This window comes from Tinamus guttatus, unplaced genomic scaffold (genome assembly GCF_059628265.1).
Source record: "Tinamus guttatus ecotype Peru unplaced genomic scaffold, ASM5962826v1 Tinamus_guttatus_pri_ptg000023l, whole genome shotgun sequence".
Taxonomy (NCBI): domain Eukaryota; kingdom Metazoa; phylum Chordata; class Aves; order Tinamiformes; family Tinamidae; genus Tinamus; species Tinamus guttatus.
In genome coordinates, this window is record NW_028288557.1 from 3,535,428 (window position 1) to 3,557,713 (window position 22,286).

At 52.7% G+C, this 22,286-nt stretch overlaps 1 protein-coding gene across 1 annotated transcript; it reads right to left on the minus strand.

The window, feature by feature from the left end:
- Positions 1-1,367: 1,367 nt before the first annotated feature.
- Positions 1,368-19,069, minus strand: PAPSS2 (3'-phosphoadenosine 5'-phosphosulfate synthase 2). Its single transcript, XM_088525610.1, has 12 exons — positions 19,039-19,069; positions 8,657-8,762; positions 8,241-8,476; positions 7,648-7,786; positions 7,259-7,377; positions 7,050-7,163; positions 6,777-6,888; positions 3,790-3,995; positions 3,577-3,712; positions 2,134-2,402; positions 1,744-1,973; positions 1,368-1,547 (listed from the first exon to the last, which is right to left on the minus strand). Exons 1-12 carry the CDS (start codon positions 19,057-19,059, stop codon positions 1,406-1,408), a joined length of 1,830 nt encoding a protein of 609 aa, XP_088381736.1. The 5' UTR covers positions 19,060-19,069; the 3' UTR covers positions 1,368-1,405.
- Between the last annotated feature and the right edge of the window lie 3,217 nt (positions 19,070-22,286).

Here is a 22,286-nt window from a genome sequence, read left to right on the forward strand (position 1 = left end):
TTCACTGTGTTTTCCTGAACCACTTGATTAGTTTAAGGTTGAGAGGCAACAGCGCTATTTTACTCTTTAAAAAATGGCAAATATTACCTATAAAGTGGAGTATTGCTCTTGTCTGTCGGGTCCCTGCCAGAGGGGCTCGATATAAAAGGCACTATGGCTACTGTGCTACTAACATTGTCATTGCAGCTCTTGTTTTTTGAGGTATAATAACAGCTTTGAGCTTTTTCCTCTAAACGCTTAAAAAAAATGACTCCCCCCCCCCCCAAAAAAAAATAGATGACATAACTGAAAAATAAAACACTTTTTGCCTAAACTATTTCCCATTACTTGCATAGTTTTAGACGCTGCTCCATGGCCACAGCAAACATTTCCCTTGAGGTGCAGCTTGCTAGGAAGAACGTGATTTTTTTTTTTCCTTAACGTAGATCCATTTGCAATTAAAACCAAAACTTAAAGCGAGGAGAAGACTCTCTCCAGTTCATTTACAACACATTCTGTCTAGTTCTGGGGCTAAGAAAAAGTAAAAAATGATGGATTTGTCGTTGCACGAACTATCGAGCGCCGGAGCAGCAGTTTCCTCCCTCGCACCAGAGGAGCCGCGGCGGCAGCGCTCCGCGTGCCGGGGCGAGACGGGTGACGGCGGCCGCAGGAGCTGCAGGGAAGCACCACGCGGGCCGGCCACGTCCAGCCCCGGAGAAGACGCTAAGGAGCCCGCGGCACCTCTCCACGAGCCCGTCCTGCCCACAGGGCCAGCTCTTCCCGCTGGCGGGAGGACGCGATGGGGAGCTGTGCGGATGGGCCCTTCCAGCGCTCCCGCAGGTCTCCTGGCCTCGAAGGTGCCTCCCAGCACGCGGCCGTTAAAAAAAATCCAGTTAAAAAAAGGACTTGAGAAAAATCTTGCTCTTTATCAGCAAAAAACCTCCCTGTTTACTGGGAGACCCTGTTCTGGCCAGCAGCAGGACCAGCTGGTCGAGGGCTGAAGACAAGTCACTGCTTTTTTTCTCTTTCGTAAAGGGGACGAATGTACTTTTAATCATTATTAATTAATTATTGCAAAGTCCCATCTCTGCATCAGGGACGGGAGCACGGCCACAGCAGCACAAAATGATCCACTCTGAATCCCGTGCGGGGCGATGGCCTTCCGGGGCCGCATCCCGTTGGGAACGAAGGGCTGCTCCCCTTCCCAGCGCTGCAGGGAAGCTCTCGGCGCGTTCCATGGGAGAGGGATCAGCCTCAAACTATTTTTGATTAGTTAAAAAATAATAATAATTAAAAAAAAAACTCTGACTTTGGAAAAATCCTAGAGTCAGACTATGGAAAATGCCAAGTAAACTGATCTGTTATCGCAGGAAATCAATCAATCACTGCTCACTCTTAATATACACGTTTCTAGGGAGAAGGAGCCCTAATTCTTTTTTTCCAGTGACTGGTAGTACTCGGTCAGGACTTTCCAAGCTTTCGGGGCCATGAAGCCGTCCGGTGGATCTTCCCCTTCCCGAGCAAGTTTTCTCATGCGGGTTCCGGAGATGAAGTCAAACTCGTTGTGCCTACGGCAAAGAGGGAGCGAGACGGGGAGGAAATGAGTGCGCGCTGAACCGCTGCAAATGCAGCGCTTCCGATCTCTCTCAGAATTGTTTTTCTTTAAAATGCCTTTTTGTTTTTCCCCTTCTCTCAGGTAAGCTGCAAGCCAGAGGCACTCTTAAACCAAGGGCAAGGAAAAGCCGGTGCCGCTGCCCGGGTTACCTTTTGGGGTCGTAAAAATCCATGGCCTTTTTCACTTTGTTGTAGGCGGCGACGCGGAAGGGGATGATTTCCACGGAGGTGAGGCCAGGGGCCATGCTGAGCACCTTCCCGCCCTGCGTGGGCTCGTAGAGGTCCTTCTTGGTCTCTGGGTGCGGCATGCCCGCTGGGTCTCGGCCCACGATGTAGAAGTTGGCGCCGGCAATCATGCGGGCCCGGCAGTGCCACTGCACCTGCGGAGAGCGCCGTGCCGTGCGTCAGGGGACTCCCAGCCTCCGGGCCTCCCCGGGAACGCCGCCAGGTGTCTGGAGGCACCCGGGAACGCGCCCGCGCTGCTCCCCGCCGAGCGGGAAGCTCAGCAAGCGCCCCGGGAGCGGCCGGCGGCTACGGTACCTCTGTGGGGCCGGCATAGAGCATGGGAGAGGGGAAGATGGCGACGATGGTGGACTTGGGGTCCAGGACGTGCTCCTGCAGCACCGCCGCGTGCTGCTTCATGCGCCACTCCAGCGGGACGTCGTCATCTTTGGTCCAGCCACCCAGCGGGTGCAGGAGCAGCACGGGGTTTTTATAGCCCCGCTCCAGGAGCCGGCGGCGCGTGTCCTGCATGAGCAGCGCGTGGCCGTTGTGCACGGGGTTACGCAGCTGAAACGCAAAGACGGCGTCTGCAAGGGAACAACGGAGAAGGTCACGGGTCTGGATGCCGCACCAAGCAACAGCAGCGTCATTCAGGTGTTGTGCACGTTTACACCCCAACCCACGCGCGTCCGGTGGGGAGAAGCTCCCATCTTCCATGGGGGAGATGGTCTGAGCCCAGGCGGAAGCTAAAAGGCACTCGCTGCAGAACTGGCCACGTGGGGAAGAACAGAGAAGTTACCTGAATTGCCCAAGCTGCTTCCAAATTCCTCCAAAACTGTTCAGGAAACAGTACGGATTTGTTTTTATGAGCCCTGGCTGAGTCATTCTGGTCATCAAAATGAGCCAAGCACAAGGAACTGAGCACACCAGGCTGCAGGGGCTCGCTGAAAACCTCCCTTTGCAGAGCGCCTTGCAGCCTGTGCCAGGGCAGGGCATTTCCAAAGAGGCCTCTCGAGATCAGAAGCATCAGTTCATAAATAAGGGGTTGATTTAACAGGGCAAACCTCTCCGTGTCCTGCACCTGCTTGCCACTCGTCCCATCAAGCTATCTTTAAGCTTAATGACCAGTTGACCATCATCTGGCCAACTCGCCGGTCATCAGCATGGCTACGTCCAGCAACTCAACCAGGGGGTTTCTAGCAGCTGTGAAATCCCCAGGCTCCAGTTCCCTGCCAGTCCTGAGTCACTGCAAGGAGCCAGGCCCAGGCTGCGGGGAGAGCAGCTGTGACAGCAAATCCAGGAGGGATTTTCCTCTGGGATGCCCAGCCTGGCTTAGCTCTTCATCAACTCTCCACCTAAACGCGACGGCCAAGCAGACAGCGCCTCTGTTCTGAGTGCTCTAGGCGTGGAAAGAGAGGATCTGACTCATCGGGGAGGACACATGAGTCATCAACCTTCCCTGGGTCCTGGGTTTGGAAAAGCCCCTTTTGGAAGCAGTTTCTGACCTCCCCACCTGCATATTGCCAGTTCAGGAGCAGGCACAAAACCTAAACAAGGAGGCACAGGAAGCGGGAAAAGAGTTGGAAAGAGTAAGGAAGAGAGCGAGTGCATCAGTCTGTCAGACACAGGGGTAAGGCCTGGGAGCTGCAAAAATCAAGCAACTCAAATCAAGGCATCAAGGGAGCCAAGCTTTTCTGGCAAGAGCCGTGTCGGCGGACGCTCGCCCAGCCGCGCGGAGTGGCACCGAGGCAGGCCGCTCACCCGCGTTCATCTCCCTGAACTTCTGCTTGAGGCTCCGCGGTGTCAGGCGGTACTGGTCCAGCCCGTCGTGCCACTGGATCCTCTCGAACACGAGGAGGTCTCCGCCGACCAGCCAGTCCCCGCTCTCCATCACCATCTGCAGAGCGCGCGCGGGCGTGAGCGCAGCGGGCGGGAGCCCTGCGGCCGCACTGCCGCCCCCGGCGCGGCGCCTACCTTGACGTGCGGGTGCTTGGCGCAGGTGGTGCCCCAGACGCGGGCGCAGCGCTCCTCCTTGCGGTGCTCGAAGTACTCGGGGCTCCTGAGCACCGCCACCCTCCGCCCCTGGTAGCTGAGCGCGAACTCACTGCAGCCCTCGAGGCGCTGCTTGTCCTCCGTGGAGATGGGCAGCACGATGGGGATGCTCAGGTTGATGATGCCGTCTGGGAAGAGAAGGCAGGAGGTGACGTTAAACCTGCTCTAGGGTCCCAGGGAAATAGGGGAGGGAAACGGCGCTTTGGAGCGCGTCCTGATGCTGCTTTGGCCTGACTGCAAGAGGGAGGTTGAAGCGGCTGCAGCGGACAGGGCCCACAGTGCAGCTGCTGCATCAGCCAGGGGCTTTCAGTAGCATAAAGCTCCTCCTTGGGGAAAAAATGGGCTGGTTTTTCCACAATTAGTTCAGGGATTCACCTTCTGTCACATTAAATTTATTTGGTGCCCAATTTTCTTCCCATCGCTAATAAAAACTGCTGCTGGCAGAGTCAGAAAGCTCCCCATCTTAGGCCCAGAGATGCTTCAAAGACACTTAGAATATTTCATTATTGTCTGGACTCACTGGATGCTGCTGTTTCGCTCCCAGAAAGATTTGTTCTTTTCCAATTAGCTTTTCTTGAGGTCCCTTGGAAAAACTGAGCACCACCACGGACATAATCCAGTGACCTCTGCCACGACTGAGAACATTAACTGCGAGTTCCTGTTCCTGCTTCCCACAGGGAAGTAACATCCACATTGGGCTTTTTCTTTTCTTTCCTGATGTGTTTATACTGTTACTTTTCTTAGCTTATCCCTGTGGAGCCTATTTCAAATGTATTTTGTGTCTAGCACTAGTCAGCATTTGCATGTATGGTTTCTTGTTTCGATGCTCTCCCTAAACACCTCGAAGTTATGCTGTGTTTTTCCACCCTGTGCCTTGGATCTTCCCATCTCTCCTTGGACGTCCCAATATTAACATACAAGCAAGAATGAACAAATCACTGATTTGGCTCTGATCTGACTGAAATCATTTTGGACCCTTGAGGTCCTCATGTGATGATTTCACGGTGAGGTAGCTTTTGCCATTTTTATTAAGCTTTTATTAAGCTTTATTAATTCCACTGCACGACCAGGTACCGCTCATCCGCCGGAGAGCCACTTTCAAGCCCCTTCATGAATGACGAGGTACCCGTGAGGAATATAAAAATATTCCTTAATTCTCCTCCACCCCAGAGTGCATTCATTGTACAAACGTATGCGGAATCAAATCCCACAGGTCAGAATGCAATCATCATCCACCTCGTATTTAAGCAGCATCAATCATTAATCACTCCGTAAGGTCAGCAAGGAAGAACGCAGATCATGTAGGCAACAAGTGCTGCCGGAGTGGAGCATCTCCGAATCCCATTCCCAAATGCCACACGCAGAGCAGCCACCGCTTCCGCGACGGGGAAGGGTTGCAAGTTACTCTGCCGGGATTATCACCAGGACATGGGGTGAAACTCATTGAGTCACGGAGAGGCAGCACTTGCGTGTATTGCTGGAAGTGTCATTATTCAAAATAATGGCAAAAAAAAAATTACTGTTTAGGAAAATATCTAATTGGAGTCATTTTCCCCACAAGCTTGGGAATGGCTGTATACTTACCAACTAGGGAGGAACTCTTTCCTGGGAGAATACAAACACAGTTAAGACCATTAATTCTTGCAGGCAACATTCACAGCAACAGTTGCAAGAATCAGAGCTGCAGGTCTAGCCGGGCTGGGGAGGAGCGTGCGGAGGTGGCGCGTCTCCTTGTGGCCCTCCGTGGCATCCCACCTTCTCGGGATGCGGGAATTGCGGTTGCGGTGCCAGCGGCACAGGCGGCAGGCAAAGCGCCGTACACAGTGCAAACATCACACCAGCACAGACCTTCCTTCCCTCGTGCTGGAGCACCTCACTCTGGACAGGGACGTGTCCATAAGGGTATATTTTTTTATTTTATATTCTTGTACGTGGCCAACCAACAGCAGCACCACTGTGTGACTTACTGCCGGTGGCACGGAAAATATTTGTTTGCCACAAGGTAACAGGAATCCTAACTTGTATTGCCCCAGCCAGGGGCTGATAGATCCACGAAAAATGCGTCCGGGCGCATCCTGCTCCTCCTGCATCACCCCTTGGACCTGGCAGGGCAGAGCCTGAGCGTGTGCATGGAGACACTGTGTACTGGGATGGACGCCAGGGCCCTCTCCTGCAAACATCCTCTTACGGAGGGTTATTGCACCAAAAGCTGCTGCCAGGCTTTGCCCCTGACCGCAGGGAACCCCACAAGCAGAGGACAGCGGGTGGAGGTAGAGCTGCACACGGGTGAGGGGCGAGCCCAAGGGCTTGGCTTGTTCTGGAGGGTGTGTGTCCCTGCTGGAGCAGGGCGTTGGACTGGATGATCTCTAGAGGTGCCTGCCAACCTCAACCGTTCCGGGATTCTGGATTATGAAAGCTGGTGTCCTGACGAGCCCCTCACAGACCTTATCAGGCACAAGAGACAGCTCAAAGGCAGCAGATCTGGGGCTGATGACAGGGAAATGTCATCCTTGTGACAGCAGTAAGCAAGCAAGAACGGAGAAGGGGGGAGGGAAAAAGATGTTAAACCAGACTCTGCTCCTGTTTCCAAGGTGTAACTCCCCTCTCCTTCCATCGGGAACTCAGTCTGGCATCTCCCTGCTTCTGTGGCCAGGGTTTTGCGTCTGCACCCGCACGGGGGAGCGCCGCCAGCCTGGCCACCTGCCCTGCTCTTCTGAGCGCTGCAGAGCTTGGCCTCCTGGCACCCTCGCTCCTTTTTGAGGCCTCGTGGCTAACACTCAGGGAGGAGGAGAAACACCGGCTCGACTGCTCCCTACAAGGGACTGCTAGAGGGCAGCGATTTGAACCGTGGTGCCGCCGCGCGCACGCGGGCGCCCGGCAGCGCCAGCACCGAGGGAGCGCGATCGTACCGTTGAGCAAGGTGCCAAAGTGGATCACTTGCAAGTACTCAGCCTCGCGCATGAAGCCCGTCAGCGGAGTGGCCCAGCCTTCGCTCAGCACTTGCACCCACTGCAGATCCAGCTGCAAAACAAACCCAGAGAGGCCAGATTACCTGGAGCTCGAGTTTCCTTCCCGCCCGTTACAGCGGCGGCCTCGCTTGGCTGTTTTCTGGTGTGCTCCTCTGCCCACCGAAGAGCAAAACGCTCCTCGAGTCACGGCGCTGTATGGACAAGCAGCGATACCTTGGTGATCTCCACGGAGGGCAGCATGTCTGCTTCAGCTCGGACAAAATCAAGTTTATTTTCAGGCACAAACAGCTCGAGAACATCCTTAAGCGACGCCTGTGGGACTATGTTCTGAGGGAGACAGACAGACAGCAATTGTAAGAAACGCCCCCCAAAACGAGGATGTGAAATGAGGTGGCAGCAGCGGTGGCAGAAAGTCAACCGACTTGTGTCTGTAGGAGCTCCACAAGCTGCTGAATACACTCAGACACTGAAGACACGTTCGTTTTCAACACTAGCTCAGGAGATTCGGGCTTCTCATACTCCGAGTCAATCCCCGTGAATCCTGTGGATAGACAAATACAAACTAGGTTTATCTAGTGCAATACTCAGTGTCCCAGAGTCAACAGCGCTGCACAGACACCCAGAAAGCCTCCGGCCACATGGAGGACTAAGTGGCACTTGTGACACAGATTAGGGAAACCGGATATTTCTGTGCAGCACAAACAGCCTTTCTTAAACCACCCCAGCACTTCCCTGCTTGCAGGGCTGCACGGATAAGCTATCGCATGCTCCCAAAAGCGAAAGGCAAAATAAAGAGCCTGCTGTCCCATACCTTTGATCTCGCCAGCTCTCGCCTTTTTGTACAGGCCCTTCACATCTCTGCTTTCGCAAATGTTGAGGGGAGCATCCACAAAGATCTCAAAGAAAGGCAGCCCAGCCGCTTCGTGGATTTTCCGTGCGTTTTGACGATCCTGTTGGAAGAAAGAAGGGAAATGGTAGGGGATGTTGTGGCTCACAGGGCTGCCTCGAAGGCTCTGACATGCAGCTAGTGTCTTCCTACTGCATGACGCCACTGGAATTCAACAGTTTCTTCAAATGGAGCATTTTAGAGCACTACCAGAGGATATTGTTCTTATGCCTCTTCTCTGCCTCCTAGAAAGTTAAAGGTAGGAGGAGACCTGAAATGTTATTTAGTTTTTAAACAATTTCTGCATTGTCAATGTATGCGAAAGTAACAAGTTCAGGCTCAGTTACGCTCCAGAAATGGTGTTTAGTTCCGTACAGCTGCGGCGTGTTACAGAAGAGGAAAGAAAAGCTAAAGAGAGGCTCCAGGAGGTGAATTCCTTGGCATAAACACCTCGTTCTTAGGAAGAGCCGCGCGACGGAACCGCCCAGAAAGGGGCAGAAGAGGGGCTGCGAGCTCACCTTGGCGAAGGGAGAGATGAAGCTGGTGATGCAGACGAGGCCGGCGTCGGCGAAGAGCCGCGCCACCTCGGCGATGCGGCGGATGTTCTCCTCGCGGTCCCCAGCCGAGAAGCCCAGGTTCTTGTTGAGGCCGTGGCGAACGTTGTCGCCATCCAGGGAATAGCAGGGGATGCCGTGCGAGACCAGGTACTCCTCCAGGGCAAAGCCAATGGTCGTCTTGCCCGCGCCGGACAGGCCTGCGGGAGACGCGAGGGCGACGCGAGGGCGACGCTTAGCTCCACCCGCTCCGGCCCGTCCAGGACTCCCTCAAAGGCAGCGGCAGGACTGAGCGGGGCAGCCGCTTCCCTGCCAGGGCCCCGGGCACAGCAGGCCGTCGTGCGGGCCCCCGGCATGCCCGTCCCGCCGAGCGACCGTACCTGTGAGCCACACGGTGCAGCCGCGGAAGCCGCCCCTCGTGCCGACCACTTGTCCCCTCTTGCTCCGGCTCACGTGGTGGGCTTGGTAGATCACGTTGGTCGCTCTCTGGGGCGCACAGAGGAAAAGGACACAAAACAGCGTCACTCTGGGCACGGACTGTTCTCCCCGTGGCTAACGGCTTTCAGGGCTGGCAAAGGCGGAGGCGCTCACTAGGGAATGGGGCTTTTGCGTGCGACCGGGCTCGGCCTGCCCAGAAACCCCGTCGAAAAACCAGCCCCTAACAGAAGAAGGAAAATCATTGCCTTTCCCCTACATCTTTTTACTATTTTTATTATTATTACTTTTTTGAGGGGCAAGGTCATCCCCCCATTGCAGATTTTGCTACTATATTCATTGCACGCCCTTCTCCCCCTCATTTTCAGCTACATCTTCCAAAATTAGCCTCTTTTTCCAATACCTGCAAGCGAGGGGAGTAGTTTTCCATTTGCAGTTGCTTGCGGGCACACTGGACACGTAGCCAATTTAAGGATGCTTTAATGTATGGGCAAGGATAGCCGTGTCCAAAAAAACAGCCGTGTAAATCTTGCCTCCAAGACTGACTGTCAAACAAGACTCAACATCAGCCCCGCTGCTGTGAAACCACGACTCAAAACGCTCCAGGGCAGAGAGCTAATTCCTGGGGAGTTCCCACAACAGGGCCAATGCCCATCCTGGGGCTTGGGTCACCCTCTCGTGACTCGATGGGAGGCCCTGCATGGAATCGGGCTTTGCAGCTGCCCTCTGAGGTGACACCTTCACCCGCGCTGGGACTCCCAACTCCCGTTTTCCCTTTGCTTCCACACCGTTGTTTCCAAGGACAAAAAGCAACGACGTGGCTTTTCTTTATCCCTGGATGCTGCTATGACACTTTGGTAGCTCTGCTTCTTTTTCCCTTTCCTTTTCAGGCGGGTATTTTGCAACGTGCTCCCAACCCCTGTTTCTGCACGGAGAACCAGGATGCGCCTCTCTGCCCCTTCCCATGCCTTCTCCAGGCCCTGCTTCCTTGGGAGCCGCTTCCTAAAGCACAAATCCGCCGGGATCTACCCCGCTGTCGGCCACGGCGGCGTCTCTTCCTGAGCAGGCCCAGGAACGAGCGCATTCCTCGGAGGCGGACACAGTGGGGCCATTCTGCTGCAAGAACACGCTATATATCTGTATATTTATGGGGGTGTATTTTTACGTATCAGGCTCCTCTGGAGCTCAGGAAAACACTTCCCAATGCGGTTTTGAAATCCCGCCGCACGTCCCAGCCTCTCCTACCCGCAGGGATCTCCAGTGGGGTATTAACCCCCAGGGTTATTCCCGTGTCCTTAGCAATGTCCCTGTTAGAGACGGGAGGCTCCTCCTGCAGCTCCTCCAGCCCCTGCGCAGCCAGTGGGCGCTCACGGTCCCCGGTCCTGGGGTGGGACACATGGCAAACAGGAAAAGGCTTCAGTTTTAATCTTCTAACCATGAACGAGCCCGGGCCCCAAGACCTGGGAATGCTTTTCCCGGGGAAGGCTTCCCGGTGCCCGCAGCAACAGAGCGAGGAGCAAGGCAACCCAAGGAGCCACCTCGGCTCTCGTCACGTATCTGCTGGTGAAAGGGAGCAGTTGGGCTCGCCCCCCCGAGCAGGGGGTTGCACGATCCAAGCGAGAGGATCCACCAGGATCCGGACGCTTCCCGGCCGCCCCGCAGTGTGCCCCACCGCATTGGCGTCTCTGGCTGTTGTATCCCGCACGTCCAGCACCGGTGGGTCCTGGAAGGAGCCCAAGGGGGAGAGCCACAACTCAGGGCCGACCGCGGGACAGTCTGTTCCGGACAGGAGCTCCCTCGTGGAAACGCCTTACAAACCTGCTGATAACGGTGCCCCCAAAGACACGTCCTTGTGGCGCAGAGCGCGTTAACGGGAAGCTCCAGCCTGTAGGAGCACAGTTAACGCCTGGCGGGCGGCTCACGGCACTCACGGCTCCGGGGAACCTCCAGCCCTGCAGGAAGGGCAGGGCCAGGCCTCCTCCTGCGGCATTTTAGTTACAGGACTATCTCCATCCTTAGCAATGAGAGCATTAAGCCTCCGCCAGCTGCTCTAATTTTCCTTTTAAAATCACCTCCCAAACCCCGGCATTTTACTAAAAAGAGTCTTTTGCCCTGTAGGCTGAGCACAATGCATGAAAACTAAGTTTATGGGACTTTCTCGAAAAGTAAGTTTATTCCACTTGGGCAGGTGCCGTGGTGGGCCTTGAAAATGGGCAAATTGCCATCTGTGAGAAGGGCAAGCGGCCGTGTCCAAGCACGGGCAACCAAGCCTTCTGCAGGACCCTCATCCACCACGGGCTATTCCATACTCAAAAGAAAGGAGGAAGAGAGACCAGGGGTGGGCTTATTAGGGAAGGTCTTCTCTTTACATTCGTGTTCGAGCAGGACGGAGAAACCTCAGCGTCTCTGAAGCCTCAGCGACGTTCCCAAGCCCTAAGCTTGTACAAGAGTCACTTGTGACCAAGGGCGAGCTGGCCTGACCCTCGTTTCGAGCAGGAGCCGAAACGCTCTTTCTTTGGGTACGAGCAGCAGAGCTTCAGGTTCCCGGAATCAAGTCCAGCACAACCGTGGAGAGAAAAAAATAATTTAAAAAAAAGCCTCAAAGCCCAAAGCTCAACGTCCGAGTGTGTGTTCACGTAGCCTTGCAAACCAGACAGGCCCTGATTTCTGAAAATCAACAGATGACCTCAAAAAGATCTGGGCAACAAGATCAGTTTTCTCCCCCCAGAATTGCCCAAATGGAGCTTTTCTTTTCGCTTTGGAAAGATGATGTAAATCACCCCAGGCTCCTACTTTTTCCTGCTGGATTTGGAAAGCCGGGACAGATGTTATTTTAGAGAAAAAAAGAGCATCCTGTCCTCCTTCCAAAAGCCCCAGCGGACAGCTGCGCGCGCAGCACATACTTGACAAACAGAGCAGCTCCTCAGCCCGAGCAGCGTGGCGGGGAACCCTGCCACGGCTGCTGCGTTTTTTCCCCTCGAAGCAGTTCCACGGAAGCGCCTCCCATAAAGGAGCCCGTCTGGGCCGCTCGGCACACGCTCGCTTCCCGAGCGACAGGTCTGCACGTCCTGCCGGGAGACGCGCTCGGCTCTCCATGCGCGGGGCTGCGGTGGGCTGTGCCAACAGGCTCCCGACGGGACTGCCCACAGCGCCAGAACCAACATTCCTGGTTTCTGCAAGACAAACGGACGTCGTGTCCCCACCGACGCGTCGGAGAGGATTTGGACTGGGCATCCCTAAGAAAAGCCATCGCGTGCATCTACTTAACACCGAGGAAGGAGCAACAAGAGGGGTCTCGCACCTGGCAGCTTCCCCTGCCTCCTCTGGAAGAGGAAGGTGCTTATGGAAAGAGCAAAGCAGGGACCAAGCCCCCACTTCCACGGAAAGCAGGTCGAGGGATGGATTTTGCTTACACTAGTGGTATCTAAAAATTTCCAGGGAGGAATTTACTGGCGTGAAATCTTTTTTTTTTCCCCTCTCTCTTTTCCTTGAATATAAGGTTTAGGAATTTGACTAATGGGCTGTGGCTTTGTTGAGGTAAACAAACCTTAGCAGACATCCCAACTTTTATCACGGCTATGCTGGCACCACATCCCTTAGAACAAGCACGAGGCACAAAGAGACCTCAGCGGGACCCCCGCGAATATCACCTGAAGAATAACCTGCTGTACAGCGACAGGAGATCAAAAAGGGAGCTGGTTTGTGTTCATTATAAGGCAAAAAAGATTTCAGAAAAGATAAAACAATGCTGTTTGCTGTGCTCACTTCTAAGCTTTAACTTCAGCTTCACTGCAGGCAGCTGCAGGACGAATCTGTCCCACAGTTGGAGAAAATCTGAATTTCACACTGAAAACTTGGTAATTCAGTTCATGTCCTCACAGTTCACCCACCCAATCCTCTCGTGGCATAGGGCCCGCGTGTGACATCGAGAGGACCAGGTCTGATCACTGGGCAACGGCACCAAAACTCCTGCTCACCTGCAGGGCGGAGGAGCAAAACGCCACGAGCCAACACGCAGGAGCGATGCGACGTTCCACCCAAACTGTTTACTTTAAGAGCTCAAGAAATCGTTTCAATAAGCATAAGAAAACACAAACCATAGCAAAACGGGCTTTGGACTGCGACTGTCCATCTTTAAAAGCGGAATCAGCGCGCCCGCAGCGCTGCCGACACGGGAGACAGCGAGACCCGTTGGGCAGCTGCGCGTCCCCACTCGCCTCTCTGAACCTGTAACGCGGTTTGAAACCTGGAGGGCAGCGTCTTGCCGTGCGCAAGAGCACGCCGGGCGAGCAGCCCTCCGTCTAGGGGAGCAAACGGGCCTTTCTCCTCTCCTCGGACAATGCAGGCGGAACTGACCTGTCTCAGCCACCACGTGGGTGGATGAAGCTCTTGTGTCTCGCTCCAGACAGCGGCCGCTTCGCTGCTCTCCTCAAAAGCAGGGAGTTTGTCTTCAAAAACCCATGCGCAGCTTCACACGCAGGTCAAAGCGACTCCAATTCCTACGGGGACGGGGGGCCTGTTGTTAGCAGGCCCATCGTATCCCACCTGGAAAGAAATTTCCGAGCTTTTTTTGAGGGGTGGTAGCAATTTCAGAAGCAGCAGGAGCTACGCCTTCAAGAAGCTCCAGCAAGGTTTCAAGTAAGTGTTTCACTACAGGATCTAATCCTCTTGCTTCACCTCTTTCTACAGGACAATGCGGGCAGCTGGCTAAAAAAAATAAACCTTGACAATGTCACGACCCAACCCCTGCTGTCACCGACGCAGATACAACGCTCCTGCCTAAGCTTGGCCACCACCCATGTCCCAGCCCCGATGCGTGGATTGAACCTAAAAACATTCGATTTCCAGTCTCTTCCACAACAAAACTTCTGCTCCCAGACACAAACGGGAGCGCTCGGTGCTGCCATCACCCCACAGCTTCTCCCACCCGCTCGGCTTGAGAAAGTCATTGGATTGAACTCCTGGGAGCTAAGGCCAACGTGGACCGGTAAGAACAAGGTCACGGCCCTGGGAGCCCAAACGGCCCAAACGCTGAGCTCCAAGCAGAGGACTCACAAGTTCGGGGACACCGGGACGGCAGGTTGCTCCCCAAAGCAGCCGTGCTCCCACTTGAGAAGCTGCAGTACAGGTTTTTACCTGGGAGAATCCGGGAGGTTGCTGGGTCCTTGCCCAAGCCAACACGGAGAATGACAGATTCACTCACTCCTCCCTAAGCCGAATGGCACCACAGGCCTTATTTATTGTACATGGCTCAAAGGCTGGTCCAAGGACAGTTACGCGTTTTTCCTTGGTGTTTACTATTCCCAGGATCTCTCCAACGGGGGAATCACCTCTTCTCCAGCTGCAGTGGAGAAGAAGGGCGGAAGGAGAAGGCGGGTAGACGAGGGCTTGAGCTGCCACCATATTGAGGAAAAATCAATGCCTCCAAAGAGCCGCTTCCCTTGTTGTCAACCTCCGACAACCTTGACCTCAGCAATGACGTGCAATGGAGCCCACGACAACGACGGGCAGCAACTCTGATGTGCAGCTGCTGCTTCTGCTTCCCAGAGCCCCTGGCCTCCAAAACAACTGAGAGTCCTACCAAAACGCCTGAAAAATGGGTCATTTCCCCCCCATTCCGCCCCAAATCCACCTTTTTGCAACACAACAAAAAAGGCTTGCTATCAAAAAAAAACCCAACAGTTTGCTCTGCCAGAGCTTTATTTGCTTCCATGAGGCTTATTTGCTTGCAGGAAGATGTCTCCGGGTCAGAAAGCCTTGAAAAAAAACGCAGGTACCAACGGTCTTTTGCCCAAGATGCACAATCTGGCCCACAGATGGCAAAGAAGAAACCCACCCCGAGCCAGCTCCAAAGCTCTGCATCTCAAAACACATCTGTATCTCAAAATATAAGCCACGATGGAAAAAAAAAAGAAAGAACAAAAAGAGGTTAAGCAAACCAGCATCGTTTGCAAGCTCCAATCAGGCAAAATTCACACTCCTGGTTTGGACACGAGGAGTTATCACTGAGCCAAGCTATGAGTAAACAAACAAGAACTGCTCTACTAGGAAACATTAGGAAAAATTAATTAAGAACAAATCTTAATTTTCCAGCATCCCATGCAGTGACACATATCGCCACTGAATGCGTTGGAATGCCTTTTTTCCTTTTACATTCCTCTTTTTGTTAATGCTCCAGGTAGATTATGAATTAGAAATTATTAAACTCTAAGGTCACTAAGGAACTATTTCTCACTTCCTACAGCTGTGATTCAGAGCTAAAAATCTAAAGATAATCGTCGTTCATGACACTCATGATAATAGTGAACTAATAAATAATTACCTGGATTACACCCCATTCTCTTAATGGACTTTTAAGATAGAGACCTATGACCAAAGTACAAGTCCAAGGCGAAGCCTATCATTAGAGGCATTAACACGGGCCCTAAATGCCACTTATCTCTTGTGGGTATGTACAGCGACAAGCCTATCAAAAAGCATCTGATTTCGCAGAGGAAAAGCCTTTCCATTTTCAAAGGTTTATTTAAAGAAACCTCCCAAGATCAACACTGGTCCAGCAAAAAGCACAAGCTTGCCAGTGCTTCTGTTTCTCTTTAACGAGAACCTTAGGAAATACGAAATCCCTGTGGCCTAAATCTGAATTACTGCACACATCTCGGTAGCTTGGGCTCTTCTGCGACCCGTCACCGTCTCGTCTGAAACCAACAGTGTCTGACTGTAGACTTTAAAACCAGGGGTTACCCAAGAACACGGAGAGAAATCCACGCCAGAACTGTGGGCTCTGGCAAAGACGTGTTGCCGGCCGACGACTTTTCCATGACTTAATCGGTGCCACCCGAAGCACAGGCAAGGCTGGAGGCTCGGTTTATCCCCGAGTCAAAAAACAAGTCCTGAAAAGGGCCGACTCAAAGGGCTTCGGCTGGAAAAAACACCCCTGTCCCTGTGGTGGAAGACACCAGCGGGGACACCAGGAAAGTCTTCCCCAAAACAAGGTCCATCACTTGCCACTGCTGAGGCTGGACCATGTGAGGCTCATGAGGTTGCTACAACAGGGAATAAGAGCACCCAAAATAACAGCCTAGTGCTAATTATTGCTGTAAAGCCAACACTTCCAAAAGGACTTCTGAAAAGCACGAGAAGAACTTTTGATCTCAAGATTTCTAGACCAAAATGCTCTGAAACACTAAAATAAAGGTCCCGACAACTGCTGCACCAACAACTGCTGCATAGATCCATAACTATTTTGAATATAAGCATCATAAATATAAGTTTGAGTCTTTTTCTTTACATTCAAGGCAATACAAAAAGCCTCATGCCATAAAGAGGAAGATGGAGGGATTTCATGTGTGTGTTTTTTTTTTTTTTAAGGTAACCCTAGTTTCTATTTCACGTTGCTTTGCAATGAAAACAGTGAAACTATATATAAGCTCTTGAACAGTTTGCCTTATCACAGTCCATCTGAACTCTGCCTCGTGGTTGCAGCCTTTATAACACAAGAATACTTGCTAGATAAAGAAATTAAGCCTCCTCCTATTTCCTCAGCATGGTCATCTAGGGTTGATTTTTTAAAGAAAGAAAAAAAGGAAAGAAATAAAGAAAGAAACACCATTATTTCTGCGTGTTGATTTACCCTTGTATGCAATTAAATAATTTGTGAGTGGGCACATGCCAGCGCTACATCATCAAATCAGAAAGTCAGAAGTTGCTGCTTTGGGATCTCCTGTCTCCGCGAGCCAGAGTTGTGCCAGGTGTCCCACCACCCTCTTCCCTGGAGATATTGGGATAGATGGCAGATCCAAGCTGTCATTTAGCCTGAAAAAAAAAAAAAGTGATTTCAACACTGGGCTTTTGTTCTGTCTTATCCAGGGAGATACACACTCAGAAGAGGCAGCAAGGCAAGCGTCCAGCCCTTGCCAGAGGCAGGTCTTCTCCTCCCATGGCCCAGAAGAGCATCCTAACCACAGACTGGGGCCTTGGCCCTCTCCTACAAAGAACTCCTGTCAGATACCTGCATTTCATGCAATATTTCGCCTGAATGGCCCTTTTATGCTAACCTGTGTTTTGTTAAAGCAAACAAGGGCCAGGGGCGAGCCCTGCCAGCGAGGGGCATTGAGGAACTGCGCCGTCCTTATCGGTTCACGTCCTGCGAGCAGCCACCTCTCAGGAGCACACTGCACCATCTGTATTTTTCTGCTCTTTAAAAAAAAAAAAACATATATACATACATAAAGCTTTAAGCTGAGGGGTAATGACCTGAGGAAATGCCAGCGACACCTCAGGTGCGCAGAGAACAAGGTCAGACTTTGACGGTGCTCAAAGAGCTACTCAGCACTGACTGCTCCCCTGTGCGAGGCCGCACAATAAACAAGGGCAGGCCCAGAGGCTCCACGTTACTCACAGCAATTACTGCTGAGCGCGCGCACTCCCCAGAGGACGATTTCACCATAAATCTTACACCAAAGATGTATGTAAGGCATGCTCAGTGCGAGGGCCATCACTAAAGAGCATATTCTTCTTTTTTAAAAGAAGGGGAAAAAAAAAAAAAAAGTAGGTCTGAACCTTGGCAGAAATAAATGCTTTCTGCTTTCAATAAATAAGGTCTTTGAACCAAGCGAGGCTGACTTGCATACAGTGGATTTTATGTCTCTTTTAACACCGCGGGCAGAACTAGAGGGAGTATTTTCCATACTAATTAGTAAAAGGGAGATCTCTGCATATCAAATCTTACTGGGGATGAAGGTACATTTTTAATTGCAGAAGTCCAAAATCTTGAGTTTTCTTCATCATGCCTTCCTATAGCTTACATTAATGAACGTACAGTGAAAATACCCTCAAACTAGAGGTTTAGACAACGTTCAGGCGGAATCTGAGTTTTAAATCGCAGGTTTATAATCAGGAGCATCATCAAATTATAGAACTAACTCCTATCCTGGCAACCTTTCAAAAAAGGACAACTCTTAGCTAATCAATGCCCCAGACAAAATCCATATGCTCCAACACCAAATACTCCCCTTCTCCTTTGGGAGAGCTCAAGCTCCACACAACATCATCTGAAGGCACAAAAAAGAGATCAACGCATCACGCACACCAAGAAGAAATGTCAGAAACCGAGATTTTACGAGTAGCAAGGGTTAATATTCCCGGCAAAATGAAAAAAGGAGAGCGAGGGAGGCAGGAGGGTGAATTATCACCTGCAACTTGTCTTCATTTTCCAAATGGGGCCATCTTCAACACTCTGCTTTCAAAAGACATCCTGAAAACCTCACCAGCGTGCTAAAACTCCTCCGAGTTGCGATATTTAGGCCGCTAGTTGCCAGGGTGAGTTTTGTTGCCTGATTTGTGTTAGGTGAATTCTCTGAGGAACTATAACCATCTTGGCTTTGCTCAACCCAACAGGCAACCTCACTGAGACTGAAACAAACTGGACACGCGTGTAGGAAAACGATCTCGCGTTGGGAAAAGGATCTCAGGTTAGCATTGTAACTAGCTCCTCTTATCTTTTGCTGATAAAGCGACTTTTATCAAAGCGAAACGCGTTACCTGTAATCAACGTGAGATGTTTGAAACCAAGGGGCCACCAAACCCATGGTATGAGCCTTGATTTCAGCTTAGGCTCGACACAACCATGAGCTTTCCCAGCAAAACTCTGGGGAAAAATCGTCACTGAGATCACGTTGCCGTTTCAGCACAACAAGTGGATGTTTTTAAATCTGAAACCTGAACTGGGAAATCGCGGGGTTTTTCATTCTGTAAATGAGAAACACGCCGAGCAGATAACAACGTAAAAATACGCCTACTGCTGTCAACCCGGTACCAGCTGTTTTGACAGTCGCGGTACGAAAGTCCACTTGCAATCTTGCTTATAAAGGTCATTTTTGCAGCTGAGGACATCGCTTTGGAAGGCTGAGCCGCACTGCTCTCCTGATAAGCAGGAGGTCGAGACGGGGGATCCCAAATGTCGCCCACCCTACCCACATCCCCTCAAGAGCTCCCCTAACGCAAAGCTTCCACATTTGGCGAGGGCAGCCGCGAGCCAGCGGGAAGGTCGGCGCTCGGAGAGAGCCAGTCCCGCGGCGGGATGGCGAGGAACATCTCGCCGTGAGGAACATCTCCCACACCTCGCACCTGGGCACAGTGCGTTCGGAAAGGAGGACTCGCCAAAGAGGGAAACGGAGTTTTGAGCGGCGCAAAGCGTCTCGCTTGGCCGCCCCCGGCATGGCGGCTCCGGGGGGCGCTGAGCCCCGCTGGGAGGGCGCTCGGTCCTCGCCGCCAGCGGCGCCCCTGGGACCCGCGCGGGAGGGGAGGGGGGCCCCGGCGCTGCCCCTACCGTCCTCTCGCTGCTCGACATGGTAGCGGCGGCGGCGCGGGCGCTGGGCAGGCGGCGGCGGCCGCCGCGGCGCTATAAGGGCTGCGGCGACACGTAGCGCGGCGCCGGGCCGGCCCCCGCGCCCGGGCCCTCCTCCCTGCGCCGCCTCCTCCCGCGGATGCGGAGGCGCCCGGGCCCGCCCGCCGTCCCGGGCTCCCCGCTGGCCCGAGGGGCGGCGGCCGCGGCCACAGGGCTCGCCCCGCTGCCCCTGAGGGCACCGCAGCCCCCGGCCATGGCACCCGGCCCCACACGCCTCTGGCTTGCCACAGCCACGGACACCCTGTGCCTGTGGGTCCTGCTGCAGGGCCCGGCTGCCCTAGGGGATTAGCAGCTCCCTGGGACGCCAGGGCCATGGTTGCCCTCATGGCTCTGGTTCCCCTCAGGGGCCAGAAGCTCCACACAGCGGCTGTGGGGCCCGGACCCTCTGTGTCCCACAGGCAGTGCTCTTGAGGGCCAGCAGCTCTCCATGGCACCATGACCATGAGGCCTGGCCCCTCAGGCCCAAACCCTGGGGCCTCCAATCTTCAATTCCCTGGGGCTGGCATCTTCCCGCTAGCCCCATGTCCTTGGGGCTTGGCCTCGGGGCAGCACTCCTGCCCCAGCCCTGACCCCCATTCCACCGCCAGGCCCAGCAGCCCTTGGCACATCACGTTTCTGCCCCGCGCGCTCATGTGAGAATAAAGCCAGGGCTGTATGGGGCGCACGGGGTGGCGAGGCCGCAGCCATGGCAGGGCATGGGCGCTCCTCATCCTCCCGGGACCGCTCAGCTTCCAGTGCCCATCGTGAAAGGGGTTAGAGCGCTGAAAGGGCGCTGAAATGCTGCCTGAACTGGTGGGAGCAGAGAGGTCTCTCTGCGGACACCCTACCCTCTACCTCCTTCATACGCTGCACCTGAGGGACAGACACACAGCCCCACACTTCGCACAGCGCCTCCGATAAGGGAGCAGCGAGGGCAGTGCTGCTGGAACGGGAGCCCGTTCAACATTGCCCAGGGTAGAAAGGTCTACGGCAAAGTACGAGGCAAAGGGGAGCCCGGCCACCAACAGTAGCAGTCTCGTCTGACAGTTTTTATGGGCAAAGTGGACCCATTAAGGGCTATAAAGCATCCAATTGCCCACATAAAAATGATAAATTAATCAGTTATGAGGCTAGGAGCTTGTGCACCATCCAGCACAATAGCCATGACCTAGCTCGTGATCCCTGTAAAAGAAGTGATTAAAATAATTTCATACAAACCCATAGGCAGCCCTTTGCTTTCCACGTACAAGTAGCTGGGCATTTCTACTGTGAGATGAGGAGTTAACATTAGCTTTCGGCTCCACAGTGTTCGCTGCAAGGCTCTCAAGTAATGAAACAAAGATTTTGGGCTCAGAAGAAGAAATAACTCAATTCTCTGAAGAATGAGTCACCACCCAGAAAGAGCATTTCAGACTCTTTCTATCTTGTGACAGATGATAAAAAAACTTGTCCTGCTGCGCAAAACCAAGTGCTCTGCCTCGTGGCCTTTAACGTGAAGTTAAGATGCAGATCTGAAATTTCCTGCAGCGGGTGTATTTATCAACTCAGGTCAACTGTCTGGGACTCCTGCTAGTAGTTTTTGGCTCCATCCATCAATCCCAGCCTTCATGCAAGGATTCAGTACACAACTCGGCTTCTTTATATGCTTGTCAGAGTGTTGCAGCCAGGGCCCAGAAACAGAAGACCTACTTCACCGAGACACTGCTGCTGCCTACCCTTGTTGGCCCAACTGTACTTTTAGGGTAAAATTCATCTCCCCTCAGCAACCTCTGCTTTATAGTAAGAATACTTCCTGCTGGAATCCAGGAACAAACAACATGTACGCTCAAGGACACGGGAAGCCTATGAAAAGGAATGGGATTCAGCACAATAAAAAGTCAGTAACAGAAAAGTCCCCTCTTAAGGTCAACGACACTGCCAAACCAAGTGGCTCTGTAGGCCAGCCCGCAATTGCTTAACGAATGTGCTCCAAATATGCTAAGAAGGTTGGAAAGAACACCGCAATTGTCCACTAGCTCATAAAAATCATCAAATGACTTGCAGGGGAGAGAGCCTGAAGCCTCCTGGCTTTCCACAAAAATCCACAGCCCATGGGATTTTCCACTAGTAGAAGAGTTAGATCCTAGGGCCTGGCGCAGCCGTAGATGGAGTGAAAAGTGATGTGGAAGGGAAGCATCAAGTGTCCTGAGGACAGCTTGCGAAGCAGCTCTGAGGAAAAAAGGGATGGTGGGATTTTGCGGAGCTTCTGCTTTAAGGAGGAGAAAGCCTCTTAAAACACAAAATGGGAGGCTGGAAGCGGAGAGAAGGAGAGACGGTGGAAGAAAAGGAGCTCCTCACATGAAGTTCTGAGGAGGAGGAATGGGGACCCGTGCAGGGGAGGAGGAACAGGTAAGCATGGAGGCAAGGGAATGGGCGAAGAGGGTGGCAGGATCTACGTAGCACCTGCTCACCCACCTTCTGGAGCCACTCAACTAATCCTCTGGGTAATTCCAGTGAAATCCGCAGCATTACACTGGGGATTGCTTTGGCTGAATAATCCCAGGGTCACATTTGAGCATCTTTTGTGCATTTCTCCAGGTTGGTTTTTCAATTGTCCAGTTGTAATTAAGCTCCTGACATAAAAACAAATGTAACGTTTGTTTTTACAGCTCCTGACAAAAACAAATGTAGCACTTGTTTTTACTGTTTGGAAGAGCAGAACAACAGAGGCCTGACCACAATATCCATTGGAAACGCACATCCTGGTACGACGACGCTATTAGAGGAGCTCCCCTGCAGCCACTGCCTATAGCCAAAACCCAGGTTGTTCCTCCTCGCGGGCCGTTTTACATGAGTGAAAGTCCAGGAGCGTGCAGCAAAATGCCACGTGTTGCTCTGCCTGCCCTCAGGCACGGCGGCATCGAGACACGAACGGAGGCTTGGGAGCTCATCTGTCACCTACACGCGGATTTGGGTAAACTTGTTAACGCACGAGCTTTAAAACTGATCAAATCAGTGCTGACTTGGCAGCAAAAGCATGTAAAACGTAAGAGGAAACACAGACGATGACAGATTAACCATAGTTTCACTTGCATTTATAGCTCTGCTGCAGAAGAGCACAGATGAGCCACTTAGGGTCACTGATGGACGAACTGCACATCTTAATTCTGGTAAGAATTGTTTTTTGAGGTGGTATAAACACCTCTGAATTC

What these genes read in the sequence shown, in the direction of transcription:
- PAPSS2 (XM_088525610.1), bottom strand. Translation starts at nt 19,059, where the DNA reads ATGTCGAGCAGCGAGAGGACG. An exon ending in CCTCCGTGGAGATCACCAAG is followed by an intron (nt 6,889 to 7,049) that starts GTATCGCTGCTT and finishes TTTGTTTTGCAG; the next exon opens with CTGGATCTGCAGTGGGTGCA. An exon ending in CTTTGGCACCTTGCTCAACG is followed by an intron (nt 3,996 to 6,776) that starts GTACGATCGCGC and finishes TTCTCTTCCCAG; the next exon opens with ACGGCATCATCAACCTGAGC.